Source organism: Mustela erminea, chromosome 10 (genome assembly GCF_009829155.1).
Source record: "Mustela erminea isolate mMusErm1 chromosome 10, mMusErm1.Pri, whole genome shotgun sequence".
In the NCBI taxonomy this organism is placed as follows: Eukaryota; Metazoa; Chordata; class Mammalia; order Carnivora; family Mustelidae; genus Mustela; species Mustela erminea.
The window spans coordinates 79,261,592-79,288,139 of NC_045623.1; the positions used below are offsets into that span (position 1 = coordinate 79,261,592).

At 41.9% G+C, this 26,548-nt stretch overlaps 1 protein-coding gene across 3 annotated transcripts in view; it reads left to right on the top strand.

Annotated features, from left to right (window-relative positions):
• Positions 1-43: 43 nt before the first annotated feature.
• Positions 44-26,548, top strand: part of TRIT1 (tRNA isopentenyltransferase 1) — a 48,659-nt gene continuing 22,154 nt past the window's right edge. For all 3 annotated transcript variants that reach the window (XR_004289920.1, XM_032361784.1, XM_032361783.1), the window contains exon 1: positions 44-243. Coding sequence is in view for 2 of the 3 variants with exons in the window: in XM_032361784.1 (XP_032217675.1) it covers positions 70-243 (174 nt within the window). In the remaining variant the exon portion in view is untranslated. The remainder of the gene's footprint in view (positions 244-26,548) is intronic.

Below are 26,548 nucleotides of genomic sequence, written 5' to 3' on the forward strand. Positions count from 1 at the left end.
CGTATGCGCAGGCGCACTGACGGTTGCCATGGGGACAGCTGCTCCCGCGCAATCGCAGATATCTTCAAGATGGCGGCGGCGGCGGCTGCACGAGCAGTTTCTGTGGGCGCCGGGCTACGGGGTCTGCCACGGACACTGCCTCTTGTAGTGATTCTCGGGGCCACGGGCACCGGCAAATCCACCCTGGCGTTGCAGCTAGGCCAGCGGCTCGGTGGAGAAATCGTTAGCGCTGACTCCATGCAGGTAAGAGTGTGGTTGGCCCCGGGCCTGCGAAACCCAGAGGCCGCCTGCGGGCCTGTGGTGGAGTGGATCCCCTGTCGCATGGTGGTAGTGGGTGAACCCCGAGGCTTGTGGGGTGGAGTGAAGGGAACCCATAATTACTAGAGGCCCACCGTGTACCAGACATAGTGTCAGGCGATTGAGTCAGTTTTCTCTCATTTGCTCCTCAAGACGTTGCTGTTGATAGATGCTATCTCCATTGACGCTTGAGGGAATTCACCTAGGGAGATGAAACGGCTTTCTCCGTGTCACATAGCGAATAAGGGGAGGAGATGGCATTTGAACCTACATGGTTGACAGGCGTCCAATAAATACCTGTTGAATGAAAATTGTTACAGCGCTTTTGCTATTTAGAGTACTCAGCGACAGCGGTATAAATCGGTTACCGTCTATGAATAACTCCTGAGGGAATGGAACAGGGTGGATATTCAGGAGACCTGCATTCTAGTTCCGAATCTGCCATCGACCGCGTGAGCTTAACGTATCTGTAAAGTGGAAAAAATGGCACCTACTTCCCAGGGCTGTGGTGCAAAATAAGTGAGAGCGTGAGTTTTAGAATGGAGAGCACGGTCCTGAAAAGGCCGGGGCCAGGCACCTGGTAAATGTTTAAGTTGAGATTTTTAACTCCCTACTGGCTGATGGGAGCCAGGAGGCTTTGTCCTCTTCCTTGAGTTAGAGGGAAGCCGAGGAGGGTAATACACCTGGCACCCGGTTGCATTTGGGCTTGGGTTGAGAGTGGTTGACATTTAGGGTAAATCTGTGATGGAGGAATTGTAAACCCTATTTATTGAAGATAATTTGCAGTTAATGAGTTTTTACAGAGTAAATGAGATGCTTGATGGGAAATGCCTGCCACTGAGTCTGGTATCTACCTGATGGGTACTCAGCAAGGAAAGGCATTCCTTCTCCCTACTATACCGGATAAACCTCTGGGCATGGGCATGGTTTCTACCTTTATTAATTCATTTGGAGTGACATGGCCATCAACACACAAATGATTAGGATGATTCAACAAATGTTAGTTTGCAGCCTTTATTTTGTGTCAACTTCGAGAGACAGACTTTACCCCAAATCCCAGCTCTGTCTTTTCTAAGATATGTGACTTCAGCCTGACCTCTTTGTGCCTTTGTTTCTTCTGTACAATAGGAAGAAGAATACCAGTAACACAACATAATTGTGATGATTGATGTGATAAAGTGCGTAAAGCATTTAATACAAGATAGGGTGCATGGTGCTAAAAATATAAGTGCTATTTTCTCCAAGGCTCTTTGGAAAGAGAAAATCATAATCCCCTTCCTCAGGGAGTTTTAGTCCAGCTAAACATGAAACAGAGCAATTAGAAAGTGTTTGAACTATGATATTAATGATGCTTTGGAAGGTGGATGGTTAGGGAGGAGAGAAACCACAAATGTTAGATTTTATAGTAAACCATATAGTTTCTGAGAAGGGAGAAATCCTTGAAGGCTGATATAGTTAGTCATGTAAAGCTCTCTGAAAAGGGACTTGAAAGGTGAAGTTTAGATAGATAAGAAGAAAAGGCATGTCAAAGGAAGGAACATGAATGAAGATTTAGGTGAATATGTAGGACAGTGAATGTAGAACAGTGTGTATGTAGGACAGTGAAAGAAGGATGTTCATTAGGTATTGTAGATATTGTGGATGGAATGGAGAATGAGTAACATGATGAAGGCAGTGTGTAAGAAGCATTCATTTGTGAACAGTATGCACAGTGAATTGGATGTGGGGTGGGTGTTAGGAATGCGGGGGAAGGGAGAGGTGTAACTTTAAAAAAAATTTTTTTTATTTATTTGACAGACAGAGATCACAAGTAGGCAGAGAGAAAGAGGGAAGCAGGCTCCCCACCGAGCGGAGAGCCCAACGTGGGGCTTGATTCCAGGACCCCGAGATTATGACCTGAGCCGAAGGCAGAGGCTTTAACCTACTGAGCCACTCAGGTGCCCTGTAACTTTTTTTTTTTTTTTTTTAAGATATATTTATTTGAGGGCTGCCTGGGTGGCTCAGTGGGTTAAGCCTCTGTCTTCAGCTTAGGTCATGATCTCAGGGTCCTGGGATTGAGTCCTGCATCAGGCTCTCTGCTGGGCGGGGAGCCTGCTTCCTCCTCCCTCTCTCTTTCTGCTTGCCTCTCTGCCTGCTTGTGATCTCTCTCTGTCAAATAAATAAAATCTTAAAAAAAAGAGAGAGAGATTTATTTGAGAGAGAGAGAGTGTGTACTTGAGCAAGCTGGGGGAGAGGGAGAGAATCTTAAAGCAGAGTCCTCTCTGAGTGTGGAGCCTACCATGGGGCTCAATCCCAGGAACCTGAGATCATGACCTGAGATGAAATCAAGAGTTGGACAGTTAACTTACTGAGCCACTCAGGTGCCCCAAGATGTAGCGTTTTTTGAAGGTATAATCATGTTACAGTGAGCTGGTCACTGATTGCTGAAAGAATGAAGGACATAATAGACTGAAGATTCAGGTTTGTATGCCTGGGAGAGTCTGGTGAGCCTTGGAATCAGGAAGATTTGGCAAGGCACAGTGGGAGTAGCAACAGGACATCCAAGGGGAAAGTCTGCTGGGTAGGTGGAGAGTGTGCAGCAGGTGTGACTCCACTTCAAGACTCTTGTACTTACTGTCTCTGCCTGGTGGCACTTATTCCTCTAACCATGTGGCTTGCTTTCTCTCTTCATTATGTCTTTACTATGATGTCCTCCTACTGAGGCCTTCTCTGATCATCCCATTTAAAGTAAGACATCACCGGGCTGCCTGGGTGGCCCAGTCATTGGGCATTTGCCTTCGGCTCAGGTCATGATCCCAGCATGGAGCCCCATGTTGGGCTCCCTGCTCCACGGGAAGCCTGCTTCTCACTCTCCCTCTTGCCCTGCTTATATTCCATCTCTCACTGTCTCTCTCTCTCTGTCAAATAAATAAATAAAATCTTTAAAAATAAAAAATAAAATAACGCACCACCAATCCCTGTTCCCTATCTTTCTCATATAGCAAACAGTCCTTGTCAGGGGAATGTTCCCAGTAAATCATCTTAATTTTACATCATCTTTTTTTTTTTTTTTCCCCAGATTTTACTTATTTATTTGAGAGAGAACACACAAGCATGAACGGTGGGGAGGGGCAGAAGGAGAGGGCAAAGCAGACTCCCCATGAAGCAGGAGGCCTGACATGGGGCTCCGTCCCAGGACCCTGGGATCATGACCTGAGCCAAAGGCAGATGCTTAACTGACTGAGACACCCAGGTGCCCCAATTTTACATCTGTTTTTAAGTAAGTTAGTGTGTTCTGGCCATGAGTGCTGTGTATATATAGCTCTGTAATAGCTGTTATCCATATCTCAGGAGTGTTTCTTTTCTCATAACTGTACCTTAAGGTTGAGGTTGCCAGAGGTGGTGTTCGGTATAAAATAGGTCATGTCAATGTGCCTTGTATAGTGCTGATGATATGGTAGACCCTTAATATTTGATGAAATATTTTAAAGAATATTTTATTTATTTGACAGAAAAAGACAGCGAGAGAGGGAACACAGGTAGGGGGAGTGGGAGAAGGAGAAGTAGGCTTTCCGTTGAGCAGGGAGCCTGATGGGGACTGGAGCCCAAGACCCTGGGAGCATGACCCAAGCCGACCCATACCTAACGACTGAGCCATCCTGGTGCCCCGGATGAAATATTTGTTGGCTTGCCTTATTAAAACAGCACATCTTGATCCATTCAGATTTTTTCCTGTGGTTATATAGGTAACTGAAATATAAGACTTAAATTTCTTTCATCCTAGGGATGCCATGAGGATTAATTGATATGAAAACACTTTGAAGATTATCCAGCTTTCTGAACTGGCTATCGGTTGTGTTTAGTTTTGATTATATCATGGATATTTGTAACATTTCCTCTTGGTCCCTATTGGAAAACTTTGATCTTTGATTTTACTTTTCAGTCTAAATAATGATATAAAGTATCACAGCCCCATTTACGTGGCCATACACAGTTCTTCATTTCTACCTTTGCTTACATGCCCCTGTTATCTGTTTCACTTGCCTTTTTTTTTTTAAGATTTATTTATTTATTTATTTGACAGGCAGAGATCACAAGTAGGCAGAGAGGCAGCCAGGGGGGAGGAGGGAAGCAGGTTCCCTACTGAGCAGAGAGCCGGATGTGTGCCGCGATCCGAGGACCCTTCCTGGGATCATGACCTGAGTGGAAGGCAGAGGCTTTAACCCACTGAGCCACCCAGGTGCCCCTGTTACACTTATTTTTTATCCAGAGAAAGGAGATTGCACTTTTTAGTCACTTGAGGTTGACGCAGAATTTTTGGTAAGCATGTGAACAAAATTATGTTTAAAGAAAGAATTGAAATATAGTGGACACACATTACATTTTCAGTTTCAGGTGTACAAAGTGATATTCTTTAAAAAAAAAATGACATTCTTAGTGTTGGATTACCAGCTCCTTGAAAGAGCATTTTCAATTGCGAATAAATACACAAGCAGAATGATAATAATAACTTAAATTTGTATAGCAGATTTTTTTATAATATACTTACAGATGCTTGATATCTCACAATAACCTTGTAAGGTAGATACTGTCATTTCACAGGTAAGGAAACAGGCTTTGCAATAAGGTCTTACAGTAAGTAGCAAACCTGGAGTTGAACATCGTTGTTTACTTTCCATGCCCACTGCTTTGTCCACAGGAAACCATCCCCTATAGATGAGGCAGGAGCAGTGGTGCTCAATCATTAGGGAGTTATTTCTTTTTTTTCTCCCCCCTAAATATTTTATTTATTTGACACAGAGAGAGAGAGATAGTGAGAGAGGGAACACAAGCAGGGGGAGTAGGAGAGGGAGAAGCAGGCCCCCAGCCAGGGAAGGAGCCTGATGTGAGGCTTGATCCCAGGATGCTGGCATCATGACCTGAGCTGAAGGCAGATGCTTAACGACTGAGCCACTGAGGCGCCCTGAGAGTATTTCTTTTTTCTTTTTTTTAAAGATTTTATTTATTTATTTGACAGAGATCACAAGTAGGCAGAGCAGCAGGCAGAGAGAGGGGGAAGCAGGCTCCCTGCGGAGCAGAGAGCTCCATATGGGGCTCGATCCCAGGACCCTAGGATCATGACCCGAGCAGTGGGCTTAACCCACTGAACCACCCAGACGCCCCCCTGAGAGAATTTCTTAACTTGTGTGCCACTCTTCTTTCCCAGGAGTGTGCTACATTTTCATCAGGATTGAAAATGTATTTTAGGGTTCATATTGTGAGTTGTAGTGTGAATTCATGGTGATGTCTGTCTGGTGGAGTGTTTGAAGCTTAGTGGTGGCCACATAATGGGCGGCTTAAGGGGATAAAACTTGCTGCAACTAAGAGATATAATTTAATGTCAGTAATTTAATGATACCTGGAGAGAATGTTTACTGAAACCAAAGAGAAACTTGGTCTTGTGGAGAGCCTAGATGGAACAGTAAACTTTGTTATACAGCCACACAGACAAAAAAGTAACCAAATGGAAAGTGTGATAATTAGAATGTTCCTCCAAAGTTCCAAGTTGATTTTTTTTTCTAAATTTTATTTATTTGACAGAGAGAGAGAGATCCCAAGCAGGCAGAGAGAGAGAGGAGGAAGCAGGCTCCCTGCCGAGCAGAGAGCCCGATGTGGGGCTCGATCCCAGGACCCCCGGATCATGACCTGAGCTGAAGACAGAGGCTTAACCCACTGATTTTTTAAAAAACAAATATTTGCATTTTAATCCTTTTGGAATGATGTCTAGAATTTTGTATTTTGTAAGTGTAATAGTAATTCAAAAAGGATTGCAAGACACTTTTTTTTTAAAGATTTTATTGATTTATTTATTTGACAGAGAGGAGAGAGAGAGAGACACTGAAAGAGGGAACACAAACAGGGGGAGTGGGAAAGGGAGAAGCAGGCCTTCCGGTGAGCAGGGAGCCCAACACAGGGCTCTATCCCAGGACCCTGGGATCAGGACCTGAGCTGAAGGCAGATGTTTAACACTGGGCCACCCAGATGCCCCAAAACACTGTCTTAAAATTTATTTTATTATTTTATTTTTTATTTTTGAGAATGAACTTTTTTTTTTTTTTAAGATTTTATTTATTTATTTGACAGACACAGATGACAAGTAGGCAGAGAGGCAGGCAGAGAGAGAGGAGGAAGCAGGCCTCCTGCTGAGCAGAGAGCCCGATGCAGGGCTCAATCCCAGGACCCTGGGATCATGACCTGAGCTGAAGGCAGAGGCTTTAACCCACTGAGCCACCCAGGCGCCCCTATCTTAAAATTTAAATTGTCTTGCACCCCATACTTACTTTGTTATCCCTTTGTTCTACCTTAACTGTAGGGAGATCCCTTTGTCCTACCTTTACTGTAGGGCCATCCCTATTGGGGCAGTTCCCTTCTAGGGAAAGTGATCATTTTTGTAAACATTGAATAAGTAAGTGCTTTAAGTATTGAGGTAGCTTCTTTGAGGGAAAATGACAGTGGAGTGTTAACGGTAGTATATCTTAGGATGATAATGTTTATTTTTATTTTTTTTTATTTTTTATTTAAAAAAAAAATTTTTTTTTTTTAAATTTATTTGACAGAGAGATTACAAGTAGGCAGAGAGGCAGACAGAGAGAGGAGGAAGCAGGGTCCCTGCTGAGCAGAGAGCCCGATGCGGGGCTCGATCCCAGGACCCTGGGATCATGACCTGAGCCGAAAGCAGAGGCTTTAACCCACTGAGCCACCCAGGCACCCCTTAGGATGATAATGTTGTCATGGAGCCTAATGGTGACTTGCTTCTGTAGCCATGTAGCATACGAAGGTCCTGCCTGGCTTTTTGCTTCCCATTCTCATGCACTTAATTTGTTGAGTGGGACATCAGAAACACTCTGAGGAATTACTTGCTTAGTGACTACTGCTGGACTCTGCTTTGGATTTTTGCATGGCAGGTGTGACAAAAGTGAAAAACAGCATTTGTGCTTAATTTCCTGAGTTTTCCAAACCCCAATTTCACAAATTATAGAAACTAAATATTGTTAATCAGTGGTAAGAGTCTGCTTTTAAGGAAGGACAGGTAATGCAATCCCTGTTTTCCAGGATGGAAAAACTGAGGCCCAGAAGATTAAAAGAGCACGCTAGAGATCTCGCTGCAAGATACTGGTACACCTGGGAATTGGATCTAGGTCTTCTGATTCCAGTGTAGTGTCTGATATATTGCAGGAAGATGATACTGAAGGTCTTCTTTTCAGTCTGAGTCTTTTTCTTGGCATGTAAATTCAAGGTACAATACATCGCCTTCAGTCACTGGATGAAACATTGTACTGAGAAACATGAAGGCACTTGCCAAAAGATGTACAATGACTGCCTGGAAATACAGACTGCCAACTATATGCCAAGAGAAAAATAAACAAAGTGTTCTATTTGGGTTTATAGAGAGGAAGTATCTCTAATGCCTTAGTTCTTCAAGTCCTGTGGAGAAGCAGTAGTCATACATAGGAGCACAGTTCCCTTTGTGTTTGTCTAAACCTACAAGAGGAGAAGCAAATGATTTTTGGCAATCTGACTTGTGAGCAGGCTGTGTGTCATCTAATAGAGGCGGAGTTCTGTGTTCTTTTTGTCTGCTTTGGGACATAATTTAGGAGCAGTTTTTTTTTTTTTTTTAAACCGAAGGACTATTTGTCTGATAGTGCTCAAGGAAGATCTGGGATGCATGGGGGAGGGATATGAAAGGAGAGATGGGAGGGTGGATCACAGTGGCTTAGTAGGACATGAAATAAAAGTCACAAAAATCTGTTACCCAGGAGAGATGGGAGCTATCTGGAGGCTATTTGCAGAGAAAGAGGGGGAAGCAGGCTTCCCGCTGAGCAGAGAGCCCGATGTTGGGGTTTGATCCCAGGACCCTGAGATCATGACCTGAGCGGAAGGCAGAGGCTTAACCCACTGAGCCACCCAGGCGCCCCCAGAAGCGATCTTTAAAAAAATAAATACCTTAGCCTGACAGGAGGCTAAGAGGGAAATCTCAAAATTTTTGACGCATCTAAAAAATCTGTTATGAGTTTCTAGATCCCTTAGATCACCTCCATTGTGACGGTATTTAGTTTTCCTTTGCCTACAGTATTAAACCTGGGTGGGTTGTTCATATACTGTATATTCACTTTTTTGCAGCTATGGGAAGAACTCTGGAATCAAACATCCTATGTTATATAAGGAAAGAGAAGTTGCCACTGGCCAAATGAGAAACCATAGGCGAGCATAGATAGGACTTGCAGGTTCCGATTAGTGAGGATGAAATGCTGCCCTGATGTTTCTGTGCTTGGGGCAAGGTGTTGAAACTGCTCTTCTTCAAAAGGAGTATATATTCGAGACATGCAAGTTATTTGGGGTAAATAGGAATTCACCTATGTGATTTGTATGTGGCTTACCTAAGTTGTTTTTGGTTTCTTGTGTAGTTTGAATTCTTCAGATAAATTTGAATCAGACTGTGGTCCTGTTTGCTTCCTTGCTTACCTTTGGGGTTCTGGTTCTGAGCTAGAGCTTCACCACTGCTATTTCCTCATTGTGGGATCCAGAGTTCCAGGTCTTACCATGAAAATCATCATCATCATCACAACATAGTAGACAATTATAGTGTATATGCCAGATACTGTTCTAAAAGTTTTGACGTATATTACCTAATTTAATCTCCTCACCACAGCCTTGTGAGGTAGGCACTATTATTATCTCAGCCCTACAGAAAATTACTTTCTTGAGCCCTCATCTCTGCTTTTCTATGTTTTTTCCTCCACCTCTTTATATTTGTCCATCCTGTATCCCGTTCTTCTTTTTTTTTTTTTTTTAAGCTTTTATCCATTTACTTGAGAGAGAGCTTGTGAGTGAGAGAGCACAAGCAGAGGGAGAGGAAGAAGCAGACTTCCCACTGAGCAGGGAGCCCGACGTGGCTCTTGATCTCAGGACCCTGAGATCATGACTTGAGCCAAAGGCAGCCGCCTAACCTACTGAGCCACCCAGGTGCCCCCGCATCCCGTTCTTTTCCTCTGTGTCCTCTGTGTCACTGTATACATTTTATCAGGTAGAGGAGAAAGACTTCCCTGACAAAAGAACAGCATGAGCAAAGCATGTGTGTTTTCGAGTGACGAGCAATTATCTGGCATAGAGGATGCTTAAGGGACAATAGTTGATGATGAAACTAAAAATATAAGACCTGTTGAACAAATTGTAGAGGCCCTTGAAAGGAATGCCAGGAGGTATGGGGTTTTAAACATGGAAGTGACAGTAAGTCTGTTTCATTGGGTAATTCTGATGGCGAAGTGAAGAGTGGGTTAGAGAGGGATAACAAGCTAAGAATTTGGTTACATGAGCCTGGATGAGAGGAGCTGGCGTTGGACTGTGGCTAGGGAGAAGAGGTAACCATTTTGGCATTTTGGAGGCAGAATCTAGGATTTTGGTTATTAAACTGGAAGTATGAGAAAAAATGATAGAGAACAAAGCCTTTTAGATTTCGAAGAAAGAGACATGCTTCTTGAAAAAATCCGGATTAACACAGAAAAGTACAAAGGATATATCACCATAGTCTTAGCAACCAGAGGTAACCTTAACCATGATTTTGACTGCTCTTAAGTACCTCACATAAGTGGAATCAAAAATATTTCTTTTGTGACTGGCTTATTTCACTTAGCATAGGGTCCTCAAGGTTCATCCAATTTTGTATAAATTGACTCATACGTTTCATATTCTTTTTTTTTTTTAAGATTTTATTTATTTATTTGACAGAGGTCACAAGTAGGCAGAGAGGCAGGCAGAGAGAGAGGGGGAAGCAGGCTCCCCGTGGAGCAGAGAGCACGATGCGGGACTCGATCTCAGGACCCCGGGATCATGACCTGAGCCCAAGGCAGAGGCTTTAACCCACTGAGCCACCCAGGCGCCCCATACATTTCATATTCTGTATCTTGCTTGCCTCTCCCCCGCTTAACAATATGTTATGGATATTTTTATGTTTTTATGTTGGTTTTATGTATGTTATCTTTTTAATTTTTTTTTAAAGATTTTATTTATTTATTTGACAGACAGAGATCACCAGTAGGCAGAGAGGCAGGCAGAGAGAGAGCGGGGGGAAGCAAGCTCCCCGCTGAGCAGAGAGCCCGATGTGGGTCTTGATCCCAGGATCCTGGGATCATGACCTGAGCAGAAGGCAGAGGCTTTAACTCACTGAACCACCCAGGTGCCCCTATGTATGTTACCTTTTTATTTTTTATTTTTTTAAAGATTTTATTTATATTTGACAGAGAGATCACAAGTAGGCAGAGAGGCAGGCAGAGAGGGGGAAGCAGGCTCCCCGCTGAGCAGAGGGCCTGATATGGGACTTGATCCCAGGACCCTGAGATCATGACCTGAGCTGAAGGCAGAGGCTTAACCCACTGAGCCACCCAGGCAGCCCTCTTTATGTGTTAATGTAACTGTATATCAGTGGTCCCAACCTGGGGTCATTTTGCCCCCTAAGGGCACATTTGCAATTTCTGGAGACATTTTTGGTTGTAACAACTGGGGAGGTAGGTTCCTGACATCTAATGGGTAGAGATCAGGAGTGCTGCTTAAGATCCTACTATGCATAAAACAGCTCCTCACAACAAAGAATTATTTGGCCCAAAATATCAATATATTATACTGAAGTCAAACTCTGTTCTACATTGTTATTGTTGTTTGTTAAATTTTGAAGTAATTATAGATTTACATAAGAGTTTCAAAGATAGCAGAGAGTTCTTGTATACCCTTTATCCAACTTCTCCTAAAATTAGCATCTTATATCATCTTGGTACATCTGCCAAAATTAAGAAATTGACATAGATGTAATACTTTAAACTGTAGACTTTATTTGGATTTCACCAGTTTTTCAACTAATATCTTCTGTTTTCGGGATCCTATCTAGGGTCCCATGTTGCCTTTGGTCATCGTGTCTCTTTTGACTCCTCCAGTCTGTAGCAGTTTCTCAGGTGTTTCCAGTCTCTGACTTCTGAAGGGTACTACTGGTCAGCTTTTCTGTAGACGGTTTCTTAATTTGGGTTTGTCTGATAGTTTCTTATGATTACACTAGCATTACAGATTTTGGGAAAGCAAACCGCAGAGGTGAAGTACCCTTCTCATTACATCATATCAGGGCATGATGGCAATATGACTTATTTCTGGTGATGTTAACCTTGATCATTTAGTTTGGGATGTGTCTGCCAGATTTCGCCACTGTGAAGTCCCTTTCTGTACTCTGTTAGAAATGAGTTGCTGGGGCACCAGGGTACCTCACTTGTTAAGTGTCTGCCTTCGGCTCAGGTCATGATCCCAGGACAACCCTGCATTGGGCTCCCTGCTCAGTGGGAAGCCTGCTTCTCCCACTCCCACTCCCCCTGCTTCTGCCTTTTTTGCTGTGTCTCTCTGTCAAAAAAATAAAATCTTAAAAAAAAGAAAGGAAGGAAGAAAGAAGGTGCTAAGTTTAGCCCACACTGAAGGGGAGAGGATTTAAGCTAGGAAACATGTATGTGCACTATTCCATGTGTACACAAATCTCTATGTTTATGTCAGTATCTGCGTATAGGTGAAAATAAACATGGGTTTATACCAATATCTCTGACTCTACTGTGCACCACAAGGTTCATTCTAGTGTTTCTTTCCTTGCCCATTTGTGACTTCTTTCTCAGAGAGTAAGAAATTTGGTTCTCATTGTCTATAATGTGTTTACCAATTTGTGCAACCTGTATAGTAGTTTGCAGTAGTTACTTAGGTGAGAAACAAACTTCCCAATTAGGTATAATGTTTGTGTGTAGTTCTTTTTGCTCATTTTAGCCTTATAGTATCCAGTCATAAGAACGTTTTACACAGTTACTTAGGTAAGCTCCTTTTCTCCCTTCCACTGCCCTTCAGTGAAGTCATGCTATACATTTGTAATACAAGTAGATTTATTTGTTGCAGTCTGTATTCTGTCCTGGGATCCCCAGACATTCTGGTTGTTGTTGTTGTTGTTGTTGTTTTTTAAAGATTTTATTTATTTATTTGACAGAGAGAGATCACAAGTAGGCAGAGAGGCAGGCAGAGAGAGAGAGGGGAGGAAGCAGGCTCCCCGCTGAGCAGAGAGCCCGACGTGGGACTCGATCCCAGGACCCTGAGATCATGACCTGAGCCGAAGGCAGCGGCCTAACCCACTGAGCCACCCAGGCGCCCCTCTGGTTGTTTTTTTTTAAAGAATTGCCTACAGCAAAGTGCATTCTTTGTTGAGTACAGTTTTATGTTTTTTTTTTTTTTTTTAAGTTTTTATTTATTTGACAGAGACATAGTGAGAGAGGGAACACAAGCCGGGGGAGTGGGAGAGAGAGAAGCAGGCTTCCTGCCAAGGAGTGAGCCAGATGCTGGGCTTGATCCCAGGACCCTGGGATCCTGACCTGAGCCGAAGGCAGATGCTTAACGACTGAGCTACCCAGGTGCCCCAGTTTTATGGGTTTTGATAAATACAGTCAGGTACCCACCTTTACAGTACTATATTGAACAGTTCCATCACTCTAAAAATTGCCTTGCGTGGCCTCTGTAGTCAGCTCTTCTACCTCTCCGACTTTCAACCACCTCTGATTTGTTTTCTATCACCATGCTTTTGCCTTTTCCTGTGTACGTGGAGTCATACAATATGCAGCCCTTTGGGGTCCGACTTTTTCACTTAGCAGAGTATATTTTATTATTTATTTTTATTTATTATTTTTAAATCTTTCATTTATTTATTTGTCATAGAGAGCTCAAGCAAGGGGAGCCACGGGCAGAAGGAAAGGGAGAAGCAGGCTCCCTGCTGCGCAAGGAGCCTGATGCAGGACTCTATCCCAGGACCCTGGGATCATGACCTGAGCCAAAGGCAGATGCCCAGCCAACAGACACCTAGGCGCCCTGCAAAGTACATTTTAAATTCTCCCATGTTGTTGCATGAGTCCATTATGCTTTATTGCTGAGTGTCATTCCATTGTACGGATGTGCCTACCTTAGTATGTCCATTCACCTATGAGAGGACATCAAGTTGTTAGCACTTCCTTTGTGCTGTTACAGACATCTGATGGTTTAACTTTAAAAACTAAAGTTTTGGGGCACCTGGGTGGTTCAGTGGTTAAAGCCTCTGCCTTTGGCTCAGGTCATGATCTCAGGGTCCTGGGATTGAGCCCCACATCAGGCTCCTTGCTCAGCAGGGAGCTTACTTACCCCTCTCTCTCTGCCTGCCTCTCTGCCTACTTGTGATCTTTGTCTGTCAAATAAATAAATAAAATCTTTTAAAAAATAAAATAAAAACTGAAGTTTTTTCTAGAATGGCTGTGCCATTTTGCTTTTTGACCAGCAGTGAATGAGAATTTCTGTTCTTCTGTATTCTCTCCAGGATTTTTTTTTTTTTTTTTAAATTTTAGCAATTCTAATAGGTGTGTACTGGTATCTCTTGGTGGTCAATTTACATTTCCCTAAAGGCTAATGATGTTGAGCATCTTTTCATATGCTTATTTGCCATCTGTGTATCTTTGAAGTGTTTGTCAGATCTTTGGGGGGTGTGTTTGTCTTACCGACTTTTAAGAGTTCTTTGTATATCCTGGGTACATATCCTTTATCAGATATGTTATTTGCAAATATTTTCTCCTGCTTTGTGGCTTATTTTTTCATTTTCTTCAGTGTCTTTCACAGAACAAAAGTTTTAAAATTTTCACTAAGTCCAATTTCTCTTGTTTCTTTTTAAATGGATCGTGTCTTTGATTTCCTATCCTAAAATTGCCAAACCCAAGGTCACACAGATTTTCTCACCATTTTTTAAAAAGTTTTATTTAAAAAAGAAAAGTTCTGTGGTTTTGTATTTTACATTTAAGTCTATGAGCTATTTTGAATAAATTTTTGTATAAGGTTTGAGATATTATGAATGTCCAGTTGTACCAGCACTGTTTTTGAAAGGCTATCCTTTCTCCATTAAATTGCCTTTGTACTTTTGTCAAAAATCAGTTTATATTTGTGCAGGTCTATTGCTGGGCTGCATTCTTTTCCATTGATCTGTGTGTCTTTTTTTTTTTTTTGCCAATATTGCTTTGTCTTGGTTACTGTGGCTTTGTATTAAATCTTGAAATTGGATAGTGTAAGCTCTCCAACTTTCTACTTCTCTGTTTTTAATCTCTGTGTATTCTATTTTATAGGTGTATTGCTATGAGCTAGGTTTCTACTGAAGGACATTTGGAGGGTTGTTTTTTGCTATAATAAATGATGCGGAGATGAACATCTTCATACGTATATCTTTTTGGACTGTGTGATTCTCTCTTCAGGATAAATTCCTAGAATAGGAATACTGGATGAGAAGATGTACACATTACCTTCTCCCCCCTTCCAATTTTCTAAGATTATTAGAGGTTACTTACATTATTTTTCTTATTGAGGTGAAATTCACATAATATCAGCCATTTTATTTTTTTTTAACTTTTTTTTTTTTTTTAAGATTTTATTTATTTGACAGACAGAAATCACAAGTAGGCAGAAAGGCAGGCAGAGAGAGAGGAGGAAGCAGGCTCCCCACTGAGCAGAGATCCCGGTGTGGGTCTTGATCCCAGGACCCTGGGATCATGACCTGAGCTGAAGGCAGAGGCTTCAACCCGCTGAGCCACCCAGGTGCCCCTGTGTTGTTAAGTTTTAATCTTTTGTGCAGACTCCTGTGTTGGAAGTATTTTTTCAGTTGGTCATATTTGTCTTTTGTATGATTTTTTTGGTCATAAATGTTTTGTTTTGTTATTTTTTTAAGGATTTTATTTATTTATTTATCAGAGGGAGGTGGGGGAAGCAAAAGCAGGGGGAGAGGCAGACATTAGGGAGGAGCAGGCTCCCAGCTGGGCAAGGACCCCCATGCAGAACTCTATCCCAGCACCCTGGGGTCCTGACCTGAGCTGAAGGCAGATGCTTTACCAATGGAGCCACCCAGATGTCTCTTCATAAATGTTTTAAATTTGTATGTTCTTGTACACTTTTTTAGAAGTACAAGTTGGTTTTAACATTCTTTTAGAAGTAGAATGTTATAGGGGTGCCTGGCTGGCTCAGTAGAGAGTGTGACTTTTGATCTTGAGGTTGTGAATTCAAGCCCCATGTTGGGCATAGAGCTTGTTTTTAAAAAGTGAGAATGTTGTAATAGATTTATAATTTGTTGAACCGTTGGAACTTACAGATGTGGCTAAAAAATATTATTGACGTTCTAGTGTGAATGAAGGTATATCCAAGAAGTCCTTGCCTTCACTGTGCCTGTTGCTCTTCCCTTGCGTTCCCCTACATATGATGTAGCAGAGGAAATAAGGGATTCTACATTGTCGGGACTGGTACTCTTGGTTAGCTACCGAGCTATCCAGTCAGTTTCCTACTCTCCTTTTTTGGTTTATATCTTGCTAGTGCCTTGCGTAATTCTTATGGCAGTGGTTCTCGCTCTCAGGTGCACATTGCAGTCACCTGGAGAGCACTAAAAAACATTGGTTCCCAGGCTTATAGTATTCAGTAAAAGCCCGTCGATTAGAATTAGATGATTTGCTTAACTCTTCAGGTGCAGATATTCTTTCCTAATTTATAGCTTCACTCTGTGGTCTTCATTTAGCCTCTTTAGCCTGAGAGGCAGTTTTACTTACTGGGGAGACTGGGTTTTAGGCCTGCCCAGCTTTGCCCCAACTCACTCCATAACCTGGGACAAGATACTGCCCTCACTGGGCTTTAGTTTCCTCTTTGGCTATATTAGGGAGGGGAACTGATTAGATTAAATCAGGGATGGGCAGCCTTTTTCTGTTAAGGTCCAGATAGTAAACATTTTAGGCTTTGTGGGTCATACAGTGTCTGTCACAGGGTCTAAGGCTCCTTTTAGCTCTGGTGTTTTGTGGTTCCCTTCTTTCAAACCCTAGCCAGAGGTCTCACTTAGAAGAACCAAGGAAAATCTTGTTTAACCACCAGTTAAATACAGATAATATCAAGTACTTATATAGTGCTTACCACACTTGCCTGCAACCATTTTACATATTTTACCTGTATTAACTCTCATCTTCAGAATAACCCAGTGAGGAGTATAGGTGCTATTATTATTCTCATTTTATAGATTAGGAAACCTGAGGCAAAGAAAAATTAGAAACTTAAATAATCTGCAACATGAAGTTGAGTAGTAGAGCCAGAATTTGAACCTAGGCATTCTGGCTCGATTTTACTCTACTCTCTCTCTCTAACTTAGACCTCCAGATAATATATACTCTATCATAGGGATCTTGAAAGAAAATATCACTGAAACCCTCAAAAAATGGGCCAATCTTGAGGCTGTAAAAAAAAGTGACCACAGAGAGGAACTTTATTAATTTTATTTTCTCAAAAGACCCCTTTTGTTTCTGTCCCAGCATTATAGTCACATGGCATTGTCTTTGTGTATATTTTTAGCTTTCTATCACATTTACTCTTTAACAGTGAAGGGGTTCAGTGTATGAAAGCAGGCTTCTCCTCAGTTTCTGGAATTTAATTTCACCTTAGTAAGAATTCATTACTAAAGCAAACAAACAGACCAGAGTCAAATGGGGATAAAAATTCTACTGGTAAGAGGCAGCAGAAACAGCTTGTGTTATATATAGGCAGAGCCTCAAGGCTTTAGTTGTCTCTGCTCCCAGTCAGTTATATGTCCAGGGAAGCTTTCTGAGCCTCCATATTCTCAAGTATAAAATTTTAAGTGATTGGACTGGGCCCATGATCTCTGAATTTCCTTATATCCATTCTTCACCAGGGTTTGCAGGTAGACCTCCAAGCGGCCACAGCAGACGCTCTTCGTTGCAGAGTTTCTCATGCTTTAACTTAAAAGTACGTGCCAGTTTTGCATTCTCCGCCCTGATCTATGTTTATTTAGATGTAAAAATGTTTCAGGTTCTTTTTACCATTTAGTTAGATTGGTGCCCTTGAAGAATGCATAGTAAGTATACTATGCATGCACCTCTCAGTTTGAGAAGCATGACCTTCTATTAAGATTCTAGTCCCCTTTCCTTTTTTTTCTTTTTTCCGTTTAGGTTTTATTTATTTATTTATTTATTTTTAAGATTTTTTATTTATTTGACAGACAGAGCTCACAAGTAGGCAGAGAGGCAGGCAGATGGAGAGTGAGAGAAGGAAGCAGGCTCCCTGCTGAGCAGAGAGCCCGATGTGGGACTCAATCCCAGGACCCTGAGATCATGACCTGAGCCGAAGGCAGCGGCTTAACCCACTGAGCCACCCAGGCGCCCTAGGTTTTATTTTTAAGTAATTTCTATGCCATTTGTGGGGCTTGAACTTATAACCCTGAATTCAAGAGTTGCATGCTTCACCAACTGAGCCAGCCAGGCACAACCCCCCCCCCCCCCGCCCCCGCCAACCCCTTTTCTCTTAAATGGGGATAACAATTGGAAGAGTAAAAGTCATGATCTGGACTATAATTTCCAAACCACTCCTCTCACCAGGCTGACTGAACATATTACTACAGGTTCTCCTGCTTTCTGAGCATCTTAATCTGCCTGATTTAGTCAGCACGTCTGCAGTTGAACTTCGGCCAAATAAAGGTAAAAGGAGTAGTTGCCTGCCATGATGTTCCTGCAGCTAGTTCATTCTTTCTTAATAAAGTGTTACATTTTTAAAAAGTCATCCTTTTTTTTTTTTTTTTTTAAGATTTTATTTATTCGACAGAGAGAGATCACAAGTAGGCAGAGAGGCAGGCAGAGAGAGAGAGAGGAGGAAGCAGGCTCCCCAACAAGGAGAGAGCCCGATGCGGGGCTCGATCCCAGGACCCTGGGATCATGACCTGAGCCGAAGGCAGAGGCTTTAACCCTCTGAGCCACCCAGGCGCCCCAAAAGTCATCCTTTTATTAAGAAAGAAAAGTTAAGCAAGAGATTGACCTTTTTCCTACTTTTCCACATCTCTTCAGTTGAATAACAAATTCAAATTCAAATTCCTTCAATTGAGAAGCAAATCATCTTTCTGGTGAGTGCCAACATCCTTTAAAAAAATAAATTTTCGGGTGCCTGGGTGGCTCAGTGGGTTAAAGCCTCTGCCATCAGCTCTGGTCATGATCCCAGCGTTCTGGGATCGGGCCCCACATTGGGCTCTCTGCTCCGCAGGGAGCCTGCTTCCTCCCCTCTCTCTCTGCCTGCCTCTCTGCCTACTTGTGATCTCTTGTCTGTCAAATAAATAAATAAAATCTTTAAAAAAAAGTAAAAAATAAATTTTCCTTTTACCATTCTATGCCAAGATTCTTTTTTCTTAAATTTGGGCTCTTAGAATTAAAGGGGGTGTTAGAAATGAGGAGCTTGAGGTTCCAGGAAAGAAAGCTGACATCCCAAAGTCACAGAGCTGATTTGTATAGAACGGAGATTAGGAACATGCTGGGAAAGGAACAATAAGAAGTCAGAAGACATGGGGTGCCTGGGTGGCTCAGTGGGTTAAGCCGCTGCCTTCAGCTCAGGTCATGATCTCAGGGTGCTGGGATTGAGCCCCACATCGGGCTCTCTGCTCAGCAGGGAGCCTGCTTCCTCCTCTCTCTCTGCCTGCCTCTGTGCCTACTTGTGATCTCTCTCTGTCAAATAAATAAATAAAATCTTTAAAAAAAAAAAGTCAGAAGACATGGATTAAAAGTTTGCCTCTGCCACTAAACTTGCTCTGTGGCTTTGGGAAGGTTACATAACGTGTCTAAGTTTTCATTTCCTTATTGGTAAAATAGAGACCAACGTAAGATAGGATGTGAAATTTTTTTTTTTTTTTTTAAAGATTTTATTTATTTGACAGAGAGAAATCACAAGTAGATAGAGAGGCAGGCAGAGAGAGAGAGGGAAGCAGGCTCCCTGCTGAGCCGAGAGCCCGATGCGGGACTCGATCCCAGGACCCTGAGATCATGACCTGAGCCGAAGGCAGCGGCTTAACCCACTGAGCCACTCAGGCAGCCCAGGATGTGAAATTTTTAACATAGGATTTAGCACTCTGCCTCAGGCATGGCATATTTATTGAGTATACTCCATGTATCATTAGGTACCATGTTAGGTGTTGGGCCTAGGGATAAAATACCCAGTTTCTTCCCTTGGAACTTGTAGTCTAATGGAGATAGAACTTACTGTCCCTGACTTTAAAATACTTCTGTGATACAGGTAAAGGCAACGTACTGGGGGGGCAGAGAGGACAAGCACACAAGGAGTAGGAATGAGAAGTGATCTCAAAGTAGGCTTTCATCAGGAGGTGGATGCTAGAGTTTGGGGATAGATAAGATCAGATTTTCATTTTAGAAAGCTCCCCAGCTGCAGTGTGGGCATAAATTGGGGGGTTATAGTAAAGGTGGGAAGATCAACAAGGAAGCTGATGGAATGGACAGTCTAGTAGGGGAAATCACGAAAACTTCAGATGGTGTAATGGCAGTGAAGTAACGAGGAAGTGGTGATGGTGAGCTTTGAGATCATTTTAGGAACAAGTATGGACAAAAGTTGAAGGATTGAAAATGTGGGGAGAGATTGGGATACAGAGATATAGGATCACTTCAAGGTTTTTGGTTTGATTATCTCGTGGTTACTCAAATACACCTGGGAAGATCAGGAGTTCAGTTTTGGACATAGGGAGTTACAGGTGTCTGGAGTGCTGCTGCTGCTGCTGCGGATGATAGCTAACATTTATTGACTGCTTCCTATAGGTCAGGCCCCAGTCCATATTCTTCACATGGATTAATTATTTAATTTTCATCATAACCCTTTGAGGTTAGGTTTAAAATGAGCCTCACTTTATAAATAAAGTCTGAGGCACAGAGAAATTCATTAACTTGCCCACGGTTACATAGCTAATAAGTAGTGGAGCCAGGACTTAAATTGAGGCAACATGGCTCCAGAGTTTTTACTGTTAACAGCTTCACTATATTAAATGCCTCTCAACGATGATGAAAATGTCCACTAGACAGTTGAAAATAAAGGTCTGGCATCAAGAGAGAACGAGATTGTAGATATGGATTTTGGGCATTAGCACAAAAATGTTATAGAAACCATGATTGTCTGACAGTTCAGAGTTTAGAAATAGCAGGCAGACACCATAGGCTTGGACATTTCTCATTATTGTTACCATGACAGATATTACTAATACATCAGTGGTTGGCTTTATTTATTTATTTTTTTAAGATTTTATTTATTTATTTGACAGAGAGAAATCACAAGTAGATGGAGAGGCAGGCAGAGAGAGAGAGAGAGGGAAGCAGGCTCTCCGCTGAGCAGAGAGCCCGATGCGGGACTCGATCCCAGGACTCTGAGATCATGACCTGAGCCGAAGGCAGCGGCTTAACCCACTGAGCCACCCAGGCGCCCCAGTGGTTGGCTTTAGTAGGGAAACTGAGGAAGGGCCAGTGAGATAGGGAGAAAAACTGGAGAGATTGCTGCCATTGAAATTCCAAAGGAGAATGATTTAAAAGAGAGTGGAGTGGTATCAGATTGTTGTTTTTTCCATTAAACGTGTTTTCAAAGCTTAGTAGAAGAGTGTTAATATTTGACAGTCGGGGTTCATTAGTGATCTCAGGGAGTGAGATATCCATGGAACAGAGGGGAGCAGCTAGCAGAGAAGATAGCTCATTGTATTGATTCATAATCTGTGATTCTGGTTTTCAAAGCAGATGTAATCTATAGAGGCAAGGAAGTGATTGAAGAACTTCAGGATCTAATTTGGATTGGGAAGGAAATGAAGTCAAAAGGGGGAAGGAAAGAAAAACAAATGGGGGTGGGGCGGGCAGCTTTTCCTCATGCTTGTAGACAGCAGTGTTGGGCACTGTAGCCAACCTGCATTCAGACACAGCTCCATGATCTGCCCAGTGCTCAGGATTTTGCTGATTAACAAACCCAGTAGGACCACCCTACAGCATGACAACCATAAAGGGATGGAGCCTTACGTGAGTGATCTTTAGTTGTACGCTTAAAGATTTGGGGGAGTTTCTCCAAGTTAGAATTTCTTTGGATCAGTGTTTCTAAACCTCAGGACTGTTGACATTCTTTGGCTGGATAATTTTTTGTTGTGTGTGTGTCTGGTGGGGGGTGTTCCTTGCATTGTAGGATGTTTAGCATCATCCCTGACCTCTGCCCACTAGATACCAGCCACACCTCCACCCCTGCAGTTGTGACAGCCAAAAATGTTTCTTGACTTTGCCAAATGTCCCCTGGTGGACAATTTACTTCTGGTTGATAACACAGCTCTAGATTCTGCAAGTTTCCCTCTAGGTCTCTGTTGTAAATTTTACTCACTTTGATTAGTGCCTCTGGGCACTTTAGCACCTTGATTTGGCGAGTCCAGGTTATTTCAGTTTTGTGGCCTTTTTCCAGAACATTTCACTCTGGAAATAAACTCTCAATAGAGGTGAGACAGAAGCATATTTCCTTCTAGTACCCAGTTAAATACCTAGAACGTTAAATGCTCAGTGGTTATGAGATTTAAAGAAGATGATTACACTCAAACTTTATTATCTCTCAAACTTTGATATCATTTGTCTCTTTATAGTAGTTATTTGTATCTGTGTCTCTTGCTAGCCTGGACTCCTAGAGGACGGGACCCTTTTTTAATCTTCTTTGAATGCCTAACATCTTGCAGAATATCTGGCACATAATAGGCTACACTCTCAGTAAATGTTTGCTGAAATAAGTCAGTTATGTTGATAACTGGCTAAGTAGGTGAAACCTGTAATTTTTCAGAGTATTTCAGTTATCAGACCTTACAAAGAGGTCAGAGTTCCCTTAGTATTGACAAAAATCTGATTTGTGCAGAGAGAAGCATTTTATCCATTCATTTCTGTGTACACAGATCACAGGTGTCCTCTGGGAGAATAGGAAATGGAACAGAGTGACATGCTGGCTTTAGAAGATAAAACAGATCCTTTAAGCTCTTCCTAGCACCCAGGGCTGGCTGACAGATAGGTGGAGTCACACTGAAACTATAATTGAAGCTGGAAAATATAAGGCAATCAGCTACAAACCTGGTAGGGTATTGTTTTCTGACCAGGTAATAAGATAAGCCCAGTTGTGGGATTTACGATGTAAATACCTGTATAGGCCAAATGTGACATTTACAAAATTGATTGGTTTCTGCATTTGTTTAGATATTTATCCTTAGTGCAAATGTGTAGAATGTGTTGTGTTTTTGCTTTTTGTCTGGGTGGTATGATTTTAATTGATAAATAATCAATTTAATAATAATCAAAATAATCAATAATCAATGTCATAAAATGCATAATTCATGGAGCTTCTGGCACGCTCAGTTGGTGGAGTGTGCAGCTCTTGTTCTTGGGGATATAGGTTCAAACCCCATGTTGAGTGTAGAGATTCCTTAAAAATAAAAGCTAACATAATGAATAGTTTGTAACTGTATAGTTCAGTAAGTTATCCAAAAAGTGAGGGCGCCTGAGTGGCTCAGTTGGTTAAGTGACTGCCTTCAGCTCAGGTCATGATCCTGGAGTCCCGGGATTGAGTCCCACATCGGGCTTCCTGCTTGGCAGGGAGTCTGCTTCTCCCTCTGACCCTCCCTCTTCTCATGCTCTCTCTCTCATTCTCTCTCTCAAATAAATAAATAAAATCTTAAAAAAAAAAAAGAAAGTGAAAATACCCGTGTAATCAAAACTCAGTTCAAGAAATAGAACATTACCAGTCCTCTCAATGATTTTTTTTTTAAATATTTTATTTATTTATTTGACAGACAGATATCACAAGTAGGCAGAGAGGCAGGCAGAGAGAGAAGAGGAAGTAGGCTCCCTGCTGGGCAGAGAGCCCGATGTGGGGCTAGATCCCAGGACCCTGGGATCATGACCTGAGCCGAAGGCAGAGGCTTTAACCCACTGAGCCACCCAGGTGCCCCTCTTTAAAAGTTATGATGTAATCCAGCAATTCCATTTCTGGGTATATACTAAAAAGAATTGAAAAATTCAGGGGGGTGCCTTGGTGGTTCAATCCATTGAGTGTCTGCCTTTGGCTCAGGTCATGATCCCAGCAACCTGGAATCGAGTTCCAAATTGGGCTCCCTGCTCAGGCGGGTAGTCTGCTTCTCCCTCTCCCTTTCCTGCTCCCCCTGCTCATGTACTCTTTGTCTCTCAAATAAACAAATAAAACCTCTTAAAAATTTTAAAAAGAAAAAGAATTGAAAAATTCAACAAATTTTTGAAAATTTCATTTCATTGCTAATATTCACTGGTTTCTTATTATACCAAAAAATCTGTCTTCCAAGTCTTTTGTTATGGTAAACTATATGTGGTTAAATATACATGACATAAAATTTACTATTTTACCATACATTATGCACATTTACATTGTTCTCCAACCATCATCACCCTTCATCTCCAGAACTTTTTTGGTCTTCCCAAAGTGAAATTCTGTACCTGGTTTATACTTCCCCATTCTTCTCTGCCCCAGCCCCTGGCAAGCACCATTCTACTTTCTGCCTTAGAATTTAACCACTTTAGTTATGTCATATAAGTAGAATCCTACAATATTTGTCTTTTTGTTTCTGGGTTATTTCACTTAGTATGATGTCTTCAAGGTTCTTCCATGTTATAGTATGTGTCAGAATTTCCTTCCTTTTTAAGGTTGAATAATTTTCCATTATATGTATACAGCACATTTTGTTTATCCATTCATTCATGATGAACATGGATTGCTTCCACCTTTGGCTTCTGTGAATAATGCTGCTATGAACATGGGTGCATAAATATCTGTTCAGCTCCCTGCTTTCAGTTCTTTTGGGTTTGTACCCAGAAGTGGAGTACTGGATCATACAGTAATTCTATTTTATTTGTATATATATAAATTATTTATTTATGAGAGACAGAGAGAGAGAGGAAGAGGGAGAAGCAGGCTCCCCGTGAAGCAGGGAGTCTGATATGGGACTCAATCCCAGGACCCCAGGACCATGACCCGAGCTGAAGGCAGAAGCTTCAACTGACTGAGCCACCCAGGTGCCCCTATTTTTTATATTTTTATGGGGCTTGAACTCACAACCTTGAGATCAAGAGTCACATGCTCTACAGACTGAGTCAGCCAGGCACCCCACTATTTTTTATGTTTTGATGAATCATTGTACTGTTTTCCATCCATAGCTGCATCATTTTATATTCCCACCAGCAAAGCGCAGGGGTGCTAATGTCTCTACATCTGCACCAACATTTATTATTTTCTGTTTTTTGACGGTAGCCATCTTAGTGGGTATGAAGTGCACCCAAATATTTTAAAAGTAACTTTTTGCTAGGGAAAATTTCCAGCATATAAAAAGTTAGAGTGGATGCTAGTCGAACTGCTGTGCATCTCACCTCACTTCAGTAGTTAGGAACACTTGTCTGATCTTATTTCAGTTAGTTTGTTCTCCCTACCCCATTATTGGAACATGGGTCCCAGTCTTCATATACTTTTTTTCCCTATTGTGAAAAGCAGAAAATAAACATAAAATTTTTTAAAGATTTATTTATTTATTTGAGAGAGAGAGAATGTGAGAGCAAGGGGAGGGGCAGGCAGAGGGAGAGGGAGAGAGAATCCTCAAGCAGACTCCTCACTGAGCCCAGATCCCAACATGAGACTTGATCCCAGGATCCTGAGATCATGACCTGAGCCAAAATCAAGACTTGGTTGCTCGACCAACTGAGCCCCCCAGGTGCCCCTATAACCATAAAATTTTAATGTTATGAATGTTACTGCAAATTTTACTTGCACAGTTGTTCTGCCTTTCATTCAGTGATCATAATCCTTTTTTTTTTTTTTCCTAAAGTAATCTCTACACTCAGTATGGGGCTTGAACTCATCATCCCAAAAGAGTCAGGTGCTCATCAATCAGAGAAAGACAATCATCATATGGTTTCACTTATATATGGAATATAAGAAATAGCACAGAGGACCACAGAAGAAGGGACGGAAAACTGAATGGGAAGAAATTAGACAGGGAGACAAACCATGAGAGACTGTAGACTCTGGGAAATTGAGAGTTGTAGAAGGGGAATAGGGTAACTGGGTGATTAGCATTAAGGAGGACACATGATGTGATGAGCACTGAGTGTTATATGCAACTAATGCATCAGTGAACACTATATCAAAACTAATGATGTACTATGTGTTGGCTAAATGAATGGGAAAAAAAAAAGTGTTGGATGCTCTACCGATTGAGCCAGCCAGTGATCATAATTCCTGTGTCAGGGGCACCTGGGTGGCTCAGTGGGTTGGAGCCTCTGCCTTCGGCTCAGGTCATGATCCCAGGGTCCTGGGATCGAGCCCCGCATCGGGCTGTCTGCTCCGCGGAGAGCCTGCTTCCTCCTCTCTCTCTCTCTGCCTGCCTCTCTGCCTACTTGTGATCTCTGTCTGTCAAATAAATAAATAAATAAAATCTTTAAAAAAAAAAATTCCTGTGTCATTATTATTTTTTTTTTTTAAAGAATTTATTTATTTATTTGAGAGAGAGACAGTGAGAGAGAGCATGAGAGGTGAGAACGTCAGAGAGAGAAACAGACTCCCCATGGAGTTGGGAGCCTGATGCGGGACTCGATCCCGGGACTCCGGGACCGTGACCTGAGCCGAAGGCAGTTGCTTAACCAACTGAGCCACCCAGGCGCCCCTCCTGTGTCATTATTAACAAATTTCTTTGCAGCATCATTCTTGCTCCAATTCAATGCAGATATAGATGTACTTTACATATGCCCTTCATCTACCCTTCCCTTCTTGCTTGTTAAAAAATTCATTCATGGAGGACGCCTGGGTGGCTCAGTCGTTAAGCATCTGTCTTTGGCTCAGATCATGATCACAGGGTCCTGGGATCGAATCTGCTTCAGGCTCCTTGCTCAGTGTGGAGCCTGCTTCTCCTTCTGCCTGTGCTGCCTGCTGCTCCCCGTTTGTGCGTGCGCTCTCTCTCTCTCTCTGACAAATAAATAAATAAAATCTTTTGAAAAATTTATTCATGGGTAAAATGAAAAAATACACAGTAGCTGTGATCACAGTTGCAGTCATTTGTAAGCTCAACTATAACAGCACATCAGTAGCTATTGAAAGAAGTCATATTAGAATGGAAGACTGAAACAACATTATTATAGACATAACCTTGGATCGGTTCTAATTTCTTTAAAAATATATTTTTATTCGTGTGTACCTCAGTATAGTGTATACCTCAAAGTTAAGGACTCCTTTTTTTTTTTAACATAACTATAAAACCATATGATACCTAAAAATAAACAATCCTTTTATCATCAGTTATCCACTTAGTATCACCCATATCTTTATGCCCAGTTTCTTTTAATTCAGTGGT